Below are 11,263 nucleotides of genomic sequence, written 5' to 3'. Positions count from 1 at the left end.
GGTCTTTCCTGACCACTCTCTCCACTGCCCATCCTGTGGGTGACCGCTGCATCCTGGATGTCTGCCGGACTTGTCCGGGGCTCTGACATTTGGCTTCTGCCCAGACGTCCTCCCATCACCCCTGCTCCTAGCAGGCGCCCCGGGACCCTAAGGAAGGGCTGTTGGAGAGCACCTGCAATGTGTGGCTCCTTCCACCAGGTGGCAGCATTTTACCTCCAAAGCCGCTGAAGGCGGCGGGGATGGGAGGGGTGGGGGGGGCGGGACAGGGATGATGCGCTCTGCCACCACTGGCTATGCCACTTGGGATATCTGCTGATCCCTCCCTGGGCCTCAGTTTCCCATCCATAAAAGGGACAGGTTGGACTGAATGGCTTCTGAGGGCCCCTAAAGTCATAAAGGACAAAGAAGACAGGGAGGGCAGGAGCACATGCTAATAACCCCCAAACTGACCCGTTCCCTCAGGCCCAGCCTGGCAGGTGGACAGACCCCGCCCCCACGCTCACCTCCTCTCCTAAGAGCCTGTAAAAGTCCCCTGGGTGTCCTGTGTTCCCCAGAGCCTCATCCTACCAGGACCCAATGAGGACAGGGAGGACCCGGGCCTGAGGGCTGTCCGGGGCACAGAGAAGGCTCACCTTGGCACGTCCGCTCATCGGTCAGCAGCTTGTAGCCCTTGCGGCAGCCGCACTCGAAGCTGCCCACGGTGTTGCGGCAGAAGTGGTCACAGCCTGCGTTGTTGACCAGGCACTCGTTGATGTCTGTGGGAGCCAAGCGGGAGGGGGCGAGGAGAATGGGCTTGGGCCGCAACGTGGGGACCACGGCCCAGCACCTGCCCTTCCCTGACTTGCCTGCCTCTCACTGCCCAGGGCTGAGCTCAGGTCCCCCAACTGAGCCCGGGGGTGGGGGCGTGGCTCACAGCGGTGGGATCAGGAGGATGGGTTATGTCACTTCCCCCCGGGGACTCAGCGAGCCTGGCATTCACAGCACAGAAGGGAGAGGAACGAGGTCTGCTGTGACAGGAACGAGGTCTGCTGTGACAGGGAAGACGACGGGGACGAAGGCGTCCACCACGTCCTTTCTTCAGCACATTCAGGGCAGCGGCCGGGAGGGCAGCGAGGCCGGGCCAGGCAGGCTGCTTCCCAATGGCTGTGACCTTGAGCCAGCTGCTGGACCCCACAAGCCTTGACTCGGTCTTGCAGACAAGCATCAGAAGCACACTTCCATGGAAGAACACTTCCCGGGGAGCTGGTGCTTAGTCGGTGCTCAACCAACTCTTCAAATTTGGTTTACGGCCCCTGTTTACCGATGGGGAGACTGAGGCTCAGAGGGGTAGGTAACCTTCCATCTGCTTGCAGATGCAGCAGCCGGTAGCGGGAAGCGGGGTGTTCGCGAGCCTGGCCTCCCAGCCTGGTTCTTCCTGCTACCCCACCCCAACTCCCGCCTGCTGGTTTGAGCCGCCTCTTCACTCAGCATTTAACGAATTGCGGTGGTACTCTGAAGGTCACCTGGCCGGATCCCATGTCATTAGTGGGTCCCTTCCGAGGGTCACAGACAGTCGGCGTCTGCCAGCACACCTCCAGCAATGGCAGTAACGGCAGCTTTTGCCCTCACAGCGTGACCTGTTGGTTGATGCAACCCGAACTCCTCCCCGACCCTTATGAGCCCCTCCCACCCCCTGGCCCTGCTCTGGGCTTTGCTCTTGGCCCAGGCCAGGCTGGCAGGCTGTCATCAGAGATCCTGTCCCTGAGATGCCTCTTCTTACTACAGATTTCCTCTTAGGCCCCAATCTCCAGGCTCCCCATGCTGGTCACCCCTCCTCCAGACATGACCCAGCAATTAGTAACAGAAGTAAGAGATGACTTTCAGGATGGGGCTCTCACTCTGATTTGAGGGGTTGACAAGGAAGCGACGGAAGAGGCCCACCCAGCAAGGATTGCGGAAAGCACTTCTCCACCCTGGCCTCTGGCCACATGCCAGCCGAGCTGCCAACTCCGGTGCCAGAGCCCGTTGGGCCTGGCCTGAGCGTGAGGGTCCAGGCGCCCCTGTCCCGTGCACCAAGTACCTCTCTGTGAGAAAGGTCAGCCAGCCCCACGGAGGAGCCTGGTCCTCTCTCAGTGACTCCGGTCTCGGGCTGAGCCCCTCAGATGCTGCCCTAGCTTCTTTCTGCAAACCAAACAGGCTGAACTTGACACCTGCTGAAAGTCCTAAAGCAGCGTTCCCACGGATCATCCCAACAAACAACGAAAGCCAGGTCTGTGGTCAAGTTCATGAGGAGAGCGGGGTGGTTTAAAGAGCGAGGCCGAGACCCCTTGCAGGCAATTCCGGGGCCTCTGGGAGTGAACAGCACAGGAGTCTGGCAGGGGCAGACCCCAAAGGCCCCGGGGGGACTGGGGAACACAGGACGCCCAGTGGGTATGCCCTTGGCTGACCTCCCAGAAGCACCTACACCCCAAAGACTTGTTCTGTCTGCATGTTCAGGTGATTCTGGCACAAGGAGGGTGGGAAGGGAGGGGGATCTGAGGGAGGCAGCTGGGGGGCGTTCAGTTCACCAGCCCCGACTCTAGCCCCTGGCTCTGCCACCACCATCGGCTAGGGAACTTTGTCCCTCTGAATACAGTAGGTGCTCTGCGTGTCCATACTAAACGATGACTCAAATCAATGGCTTCTCAGCTCTGGGAACTCTGCACGTTCTGAAGCCCAAGTTCCGGGAGCAGAGCCACCTGAGGGTGCGCCCACGCCCAGGGTAAGCGGTAGGGCCCCAGGGCGGTCACTGCGCCTCTGGGCACCGCCTCGTCCTGGTGACCGTGGTGACCAGGCCAAGCACGTTCCAGCAAGGTCTCGTGTGGTCTTCCAAACAGCAGGGGGCCCGGATCTCCCATTCCCAGAGGAGGGCACGGCTGCACGTGGGAGCAGGTTTGAGCCTAGCTCCAGCCGTCCCTAGAGGGCCCTTCTCCAGCGCACCACGCTGGCCCTGTGGCCTCCGGAGAAAGCAGACGTGACGTCCAGTGAGAGTCTGTCCAGGGACAGTCCCTGCATCTCCACTGTCCCCTCCCCTGGGGATTATGGGAGATAAGGGAATTTCAGGCTAGAAGCCTCTGGCAGGAGGGCAGAGGCCAGTCTCAGTTCTGCCCCAGCCGGCTGTGTGATCCTGGCGGGGAAGGCACCTCTCTGAGCCTCTGGTCCGCTGTCTGCAAACCGGGCTGCTGACAGGCGCCCCTCACGGCATCACTGGCAAGACCGTATGCAGATGGGCTTGCCTCCTCAGGAAGGCCTCAGGCCTTCCGGAACCCCCGATCCCATCCCTTCCCCATCTGGGCCTGTTAGCGAAGGGGCTGTCATAGCAACCAGACAGGCGGCGGGAGGCATGTTTGCTGGAGGCCCAGGCTGGTGGAGCGGGCCGCCTGTGGGGCAGAGGGGGAAGCAGCCACCAACCAGCTCCGGCCCAGGATGTAGGACGGTGTGCTGGGCTCACACAGCCCCTCGACCTTCAGTCTGATGCAGTCATCGCGGGGGTGCAGCTCCTCTTTGCACTTCCTGCCCCTCTAAGACTCCCCGCCTTTTCCACTGTGCTCCCACCCACCCTTCACCAGGCAGCCAGAAGTCCCCTACCTGTTCACAAGTCTTCACACGTGGCCTCCCGCTGTCCCAGAGTAAAGGCCCAGCCCCTTTTGCAAAGGCTCGCGGCCCCCCCTTTGCAGCCTGGGCCCTGCCGCCTTGCCTCCTCTTCCTGCACGCTGGGCTCCTGCCGTGGTGGCCCAGACTACGGCCGCCTCCCCGGGCGCGGCCTCCACTCCAGCCGGCCCGGGAACAAGAGCCCCTCTGGAGGCCTGCCCTGACATCCTCTCCAGAATAGGCTGCTCTCCCTTGCACTGGACCTGCCCTCAGGGCGATGAGAGGGCCTCAGGGACAGACGGGGATAGCTGGGTCCTGTCTGCCGCCCCAGGGCCCGGCATGAGGCCTGCGCAGAGTGGCTGCCCAGGACTGATCACTGAATTGATGGATATGCGAGTGAGTGAACGGATGAGTTAGGGCGGCTGAGGGAAGGGCGGGGTCTTGGGCCACTGCACGGAACATTAAAATGCATCAGTCCGCGTTCTAGCAACAGTGCATGGGGCAGGGAGGGGCACAGCCTAGCAGCCCACGGGCCATGCGTGGGAGCGGAAGGAGGGCCTGGGCGAATGCGCCTAGTGGGGAGGGCAAGCTGTTGGGCTGGGCTGGCCTGGCAGAAGGCAGGTGAGGGAGAAGAGGAAACAGGCTATGGGTGGGGGTCTCCCAGACCGTTCTGGAAGGTGCGGGGAGGAGTGGCTGGTGCGCCTGAGGAAACCCGGGCTCCAGCTCAGGGAGTCAAGGCCCCAGACCTCCCTCCTCTCAGACGGGCCCACAGCGGGTGCCCTCCTCCCAGTATCAAGTGGGTGCAGCACCAAACAGGGAGCCTTGAGATGGGACCTCTGCACTGTCCCCACTCCTGAAAGAAAGTGAGGGTTTGGGGCAAATCCTCCAGACAGCCCCACTTTCCCGCGCCCGCCTCCACGTGCCCATGTGACCCCCCTTGGTGCAGGGGAGCCCGGCCCAGGGAACTCGGGCCCTGAGACACCGGACCCTGGGGTTTGGAGGCCCGCATTTGGTCGAAGGGTTCCGGTTTGGAGATGTTATGATGTTCGTATCGCACAGTGTCAGACCAGCCTGGCCCCTCCCCGGGTCCTTAAACCCTAATGTCATGACGACACCGCCCTTCTTCGCCTCCACTGCCACCCCGGCCCAAGCCAGTGTCATCACGAGCCTGGGTGATGGCAGCCGCTGCGCCACTGCTCTTCCGGACCCTGCCCAGAGACCCCCGTCCGAGCGGCAACCGGGGATCGGCTCAGACGAACACCTGCGTCTGTGCCGCTCCTGCCCAGGAGCTTCTGGAGCCTCACCGAGGCTGGAAAATGAAAGGCCAACCCCTTCCCGGGCCCACAGGCCCAGCGCCATCGGGCCCAGTGTCTCGGCACACGGGCCGCCTTTGGGTCCCTGAACCCCGGGCCTCTGCGCGGCCGTCACGTGCTGCTGGAAGGGCCGCCTTGATCAAGCCCTCTCCCCTGTGCCCAGGCCAGGCCTGCGCCCCGCTCTCCTGCCATGCTGTCCTTCTCCGTCTGGCGCCAAGCAGTCTGTGACACACGTTTACCCCAGTGATTTAAAAAAATGAAAATCTGTCTTCTACGCTCGATAGAAGATCCCCAGAAACAGGGATTGTTTCGTTCACCCGAATCCCCAGCACCCACACACGGGAGGAGCCCAGAAACCCATCTGGAGTGGGAGTGAGCGAGGGGACTTCTGGACTGCAGGCAGTGGGGTCTGTCTCAGGGTAAAGGGCCGAGCAGGCAAAGCTCCGGAAAAGGCCCCAACTGTCTCGAGAGGAGCCACCGGAAATGCGGTGGGGGCCTTGGACTGATGGGCCTGGGGCTGCACGGACAGCTCCCCTCAGCACCTCCTGTAGACGCGAGGTGGGGTGGAGACAGATGCCCCTGGGGCCAGCAGTCAGAGCCACCTCTCTGGTGCTCCTCTTGGGTCCTTAGCTGGGGCCACTTTCTGGCCCAGACAGGTTGGCTCCCAGTGAACCCCTGGCCTCCCCTCAGGAACCGAGCCGTACCCTCTGGTCCTCAGGTCACTGCTGCACCTTGGAGCGGGGGCAGAGTGGCCTGATCCCACCCTCTCCTGTACGGGCTCCAAGGGCAAACGGCCAGGCCTGCTGTGACGCTGCTGGGCTGTGAGGATGGCCGTGACTGTGGTGCACCCTTGGCTGTCTTCCTGGCATCGAGTTCATGTGGCGAGGCCTCAGACACCACTCGCCTGCCCACCTGCCCGCTAGGAATGTACTTGGCTCTGAATGGGCTGAGCGGGGGCTACAGAAGGGCTTTATTTTCAAATAAACAAGCAGAAGAACTGTTATTTCTGTCAATAATTACTAGGTTCTTCCCGGCAAAGTGGCCAGGAAGGAGGTCCTACATTATTTTTACAGGCTTAAAAAAAGCCCACCTAAGACTATTTAAATTACCCTAAGCCTCCACTGTGAATATTTTCACTCACAGGACTTTGGAAGTTCGAGTTCCTCTCCCCTCCCAGGCTGCGCTTCAGCCCTGCCCTGCTTCCCGGCATGGTGGTGGGGAGAGCTGGCCTGAGTGAGCCGGGCTGTGGAGGAGCCTGGGGGGCTGCACATCACTCCTTAGGGGGTCTCTGGTCCCCCAACTCTGCAGGGTTGGCCCTTCAGGTTCTAGAGCTCAGCCAGCTCTCGCTGCCCGGGACCATGAGTCCAGGGAGCTGCGCCCCACCGAACACCCCGGGAGGCATTTGGGAGCCCTGTGGGGCATCAGGGCACAGGTGGGAAGAGGAAGCTCCACCTCCTGTCACCTGCCAGCGGCAGGCGGCTGTTCCCACACTTCAAGTGCAAGGATCCTCAGCCCCTCCAGCTCCTCACTTTCTAACTGCGAACAGAGCTCCTCCTGTATCTCCGGTCCTTCTGCATCTGAGATCCCCCCATAACTTCACTCCTCATTTTTCCGCCGGAGACCACTAGACAGTCCCATTCTGGTTAGAGCCGCCCTGAGTCACGCTGTCACAGCTAAGGTGGGGGTGAGGAAACATGCCACGTCCCACCTCCTCGGGAAGCCACACGAGTCACTGAGGCCTCGGGGGGCCCGCAGTCAAGGCACCCAATGTGCTGCCAAATTCTTCGATATGAGAACCCCCCTTTTTTTTTGCCCAGGAGCCTACAGATATGCGGCGGGACCGATATTCTCCCCCCGTGGGGGCCGCTGGTGCTGACCCCGCTCTCGGCCGCTCCCACAGAAATGCAGGCGACCGCTGAGCTTGCTGGCCCTGCAGGCATGCGTGGCCCCGCACCCGCCCGCCGTGCAGCCCCTGCTCTGCCTGCTCCGCGGTGGGCCGGGCGCATGGAGGTGGACACGTGCCCATGCGGCTCCGTGCTGACCTTTGCATGTCTTCCCGTCGGGCTGCAGCGTGAAGCCAACCGGGCAGCTGCATCGCACTCCGGTGGCCGTGTCCTTGCACGTCTGGTCACAGCCTCCATTATTTACTGCACACGTCTCTGGGGAGGGAAAGAGACAGACATGCTCAGTTTCCTCAGACAGAGGCCACCCCCGTCCCTACCCACGGGGCACCTCCTGAGACAGGAAGCCTGAGTTCAAGTTCTGGCTCTGTGGGTTCTCTGAGCCTCACGCTCCCCATCTGTAAAATGAGAGGACTCTGGCCCCTTGGGGTTGCTGCTAAACACCCATGATGCTCATGGTGGACGGGAGAACTATTTGCAAACTGCAGCGGGCTCTGCTTATGTAGAAATTACTGTCGACAGGGTCACTACCACCACTAGGGCCAGTGCTGAGATCCGCCTGGCTGGTACTTAATCGCCCAGGCCAGATTCCCAAACCTCTGCCCTGCCCGGCCTCACACTCCAAACTCAGACGGGCACTCTCTGAGGCTCCTGAACTCATCTGAGCACTGAATGGCCTGTGGCCCTAGCCGTAGGGGAGGTCCTCGGAGCCCGCACACCATCCATCACCTCGATGAGGCTCTCAGCCCAACATCTGTTCTTACTGAATGATACGCCAAAGGCATCTGGTTTTTGTCCACTTGAAGCTTGTCTAGGGCCTTTTTCCCCCCCTCTTTTGCAAAATCAAAGGGGCTGAAGTGGCTGGGGCAGAACTGAGGTCACTGAACCTGTCGTGTGGTGAGAGTGATCCTCCCCAGGCCTGCAGAAGGGGCTGGCAGAACCGGGTCACCAGGGTGCAGGTGGCCTGCACACGGAGGAGCCCAGGTCCTGGACCTCTGAGCCTTTCGATCTGGGTTTCTTCGAGTGCCTGGTGAGCTTTGGCCTCGTGGGACCTGCACCTGCGTGGGCTCCCTCTTCTCCATGAGCCCATGGGCCCTGCTCTTCTATAACCTGAGGCCCCCTGCCTGCCTACCCAGCTCTCCTGAGAGTCTGGCCCTGGACGGCCTTTTCCTTAAGGTTCCCCGGATAACCGTCTGTCCCTCTGTGGTGTCTGGTTGCGGCAAGCCGCCTTCCGTTCTCTCTGGGAGGAGTCTGAGGATGAACGAAGGAGTGACGACTGAATGCATACATACCCCCAGCTGCCAGGAGTCCCTGCTGCTACTTAGACCACAATCATGGTGGCTTCCCTTTGAACTTGGACTTGTGAGAGGTGGGCAGGGCTGGGAGGGGAGGAAAGCTCTTGCCCTGTGCGCGTGTGAGGTGAATCTCTGATTCCTGGGGTGGCTGTGCTGGTGTACTGAACCGGGGGCTGCCTGATGCAGGTGACCAACTGCTGAGACTAACGTCTTCGCCATGACAGGAGATGCGACTATTGCTGTAAGAGTCTCCCTGCCCCCGCCTCCTCCTGGCCTGTCTTCCGGTGCGTCTCCGCAAGCCTTGGCCTTTCAGCTGTGTGTGGCGGCTTCTGTGAGCCTCCCCGCCCTCGTGTGCTGGCCTGGTGGCTTGAAGGCCTTCTGCCTGCTCATGTGTCAAGGCCCATCTCAAAGACCGCCTCCCCAGACACAGGAAAAAGTCCTCTCCCTGTACTCATGCAGGTTGGCCTCTGCGTTGGCATGGGCCAAGTTCTGACCGGCACACGGCCCGCTCACGCCCTCTCGTCTTGCCACTGGACCGACTACTTGGGCAGTGGCGCTGGGCAGGCCAAGGGTAAATCCCAGCTCTGTCACTGAGTGACCCAGGTAGGTCACCCCTTGGGGCTGGACCTCAGCTCCCACACCTGGCAGATGAGGATGACAAGCCTTCTCTTCTAGGGCGGACACGATCAAATATACTGTCCACTCACCAGCACCTGGCCCAGGTCCTGACCCGTCATACTTGCTTAACAAATATTAGCTCTCCTGGGGCTACAAGCCGAGGGGGAAAACTCATCTCCCGCCCCACATCGAGGAGCTAACGTACATCTGTAGGTGCCGTTTCAGCAGGATGACCAATGGGCCTCGCCACGGTGGTGGGGGTGGGTGTGGCGTGGGCACTGGGGGCTGTGATCCTGGGACATGGGCCTGGCCAGACAGGCTCCAAGGGTCTCGGACCTGCTGGCCACCTGCCCACTGGGTGGATGGAGGCTGAGAGGGGGCTGAGGTCACGTCTGGACGCCCCCTTTCTGGGCCCACGGCGCAGGCCTCTCCTGCCCCAGACAACGGTGGGCGCCTAGACTTCAGGTTTTAAGAGAGGGGCTGTGGGCCCCTGGGGGCTGACAACCCCATCCCTTAGCTCATTACTGGGGGGTCGCCTGCACCCGGCCTGCCTCAGCTTTCCAGGCCTTCGTCCCCACACTCATGGCAGATCTGTGAGATGGCTTCTGTGACCCCCGCCCCCCTGGTGAGGAGCAGCCCAGAGGAATCTGCCCAGAGCTGTGTGGCCAGTAAGTGGCTGGTAGGACTCGCCACTCTAGCTCCAGCCCACGGGACAGCCTCACATATCCGGCTCCAGCCCTCCTTGGCCCCGGGGCTGCACAGCCCAGCATGCACTGGACGGTCCGCTGCCCCTGCCACCCGCCCCGCGGTGCCTCGTCCAGTGCCCCGTCTTCACCCCCAGGCCTCATCCTAGGAGGTGCCCTCCCCCGTCACCTGGGGCCCAGGGCCTGGTCTGGCTACTTCCTTGACATCTGATTCCGGCCCCTGCTCTTACTGCTGCCCTTCTAAGCCGGGTCACCAGTGTCTTCCTATATGGCCTTCCCGGCCTCTCAGTGGGCCCTCCTCCTCCAGACAGAGGCTTTGCTCTGGGGAGCCAGTGGCCTCAAGCTGGTGTAGCAGCGCTGAGAGCCAACACTCAGGGCGGGCCTTCCCTGCCAGGCCCTGTGCTGGGAAAGGAGAGCGGAATGAGCAAGCAGCAACCAATCGGTCCTCAAGGTCACCCTCGTGGGGACCCTGGGCAGGCTGCTGCATCTGCCTGGGCCCCCAGGACCCCTACAGCACAGGGTTGGTCGTTTCTGCCATGCCCACCTTAGCTGTATCGCTCTCAGGTGAACAGACACTGGACTCAAGTCTACAGCTACAGGACAGGGTGGCCTGGGTGGGGCCAAGGGCCTTGTCTATGGCGGTTTCGAAGTAGAGACTTCTTGGGTGCTGCTAAGAAGGATCCTCGCCTTGCATGGCAATCGGCCCGCGCCTGTACCCCGACCCCCATCTCTGAGTGCCTCGCAGAGCAGCCTCACCCCCTCGTTTGTTCTCCAAGACAAGAGGCCCCCCAGGCCTGGCATTAGGTCACTGCTGCCTCTGATTCAGAAACCAGGCATCCTGTCCTCTTCCTTGACAAATGCAAGCAGCAGATGTGAGCCGGGACTGCGGCACTGGCATCTCTGGCTTGGGAGGGGTCAGGGGAGGGGGTTCGTCCTAGCTTCCACCCCCTCCCAGGGCTAAGGGTGGGTGTGGTTCTGTGGGCAGCCCCTACCTAGATGCACACACTAGGAATGGAGGCGCAGTCCAGCTGCCACCCTCTGGAGCGCTGTCCCATAGACCTGAAAACATCCTCCTGGGCCCTCCCTGGGAGCCAGCCCTCTAGGCTCTCCCTGAAGCCGCGTCCCCATGAGAGCCACCAGCCCTTTGTAAAGTCTCCCCTCTCCACCTGGGGAAGCAAGGGCAACCACCAACCAGGGCACAGCCCTCCACAGTTGACAAAGCACCTTCTCATGCACTAGCGCCCACGGGCTCACAGCAGCCCCAGAAGGGGACCCTTTCACAGACAGGGAAACTGAGGCTCAGAAAAGCCAAGTAACTTGTCCAGGCAGGATCAGTGACATAATCTGTGGGACCCAGTGTGAAATAAAAATGAAAGTCCCTTGTTCAAAAATTAAGAATTTCAAGATAGACAGCAGAGCGTTCAACCACGCGTGGGCTTTCCTAGGGCGGGGCCCCGGGCCAGCGCACCCGTCACATGCCCGTGAGGCGGGTCTCAGGTCCCGGACCACACAGCTGTTGGGAGGAGTGGTGTCTGGACCCAAGACTGTGAGGCTCCAGGCTGATGAGTGAGCCAGACTGGGCCAGAGAGCCAGGCCCATGACAGGAACCCTGAGGGGTGGCTCGCGGCGAGGCAGCAGCAGAGTGGGGCCCGAGGAGGTGGAGACGTGCGCCCAGGGTGCCTGACCTCCTCACCCACCGAGCGGGGAGAAGGCTCTCCCACAGGGCGGGGCTAGCAAGGCAAGGAGGCTGGGCATACGTTGAGGTCTAGAGTGGGCCCAGGAGCAAACCCCCCTGCAGCAGGCAGGAAAACCCCAAATGTGTT

General features: G+C 61.7%; 1 protein-coding gene across 1 annotated transcript in view; it reads right to left on the bottom strand.

The window, feature by feature from the left end:
• Positions 1-11,263, bottom strand: part of SCUBE1 (signal peptide, CUB domain and EGF like domain containing 1) — a 126,495-nt gene that overhangs the window by 26,479 nt on the left and 88,753 nt on the right. Inside the window, exons 7-8 of the mRNA XM_023535896.1 lie at positions 6,965-7,081; positions 633-755 (exon numbers count right to left, since the gene is read on the bottom strand). Coding sequence (XP_023391664.1) covers positions 633-755; positions 6,965-7,081 — 240 coding nt within the window. The remainder of the gene's footprint in view (positions 1-632; positions 756-6,964; positions 7,082-11,263) is intronic.

The sequence above is a fragment of the Pteropus vampyrus genome, unplaced genomic scaffold (genome assembly GCF_000151845.1).
Source record: "Pteropus vampyrus isolate Shadow unplaced genomic scaffold, Pvam_2.0 Scaffold145, whole genome shotgun sequence".
In the NCBI taxonomy this organism is placed as follows: domain Eukaryota; kingdom Metazoa; phylum Chordata; class Mammalia; order Chiroptera; family Pteropodidae; genus Pteropus; species Pteropus vampyrus.
This window is presented reverse-complemented; position numbering and strand designations above follow the sequence as displayed.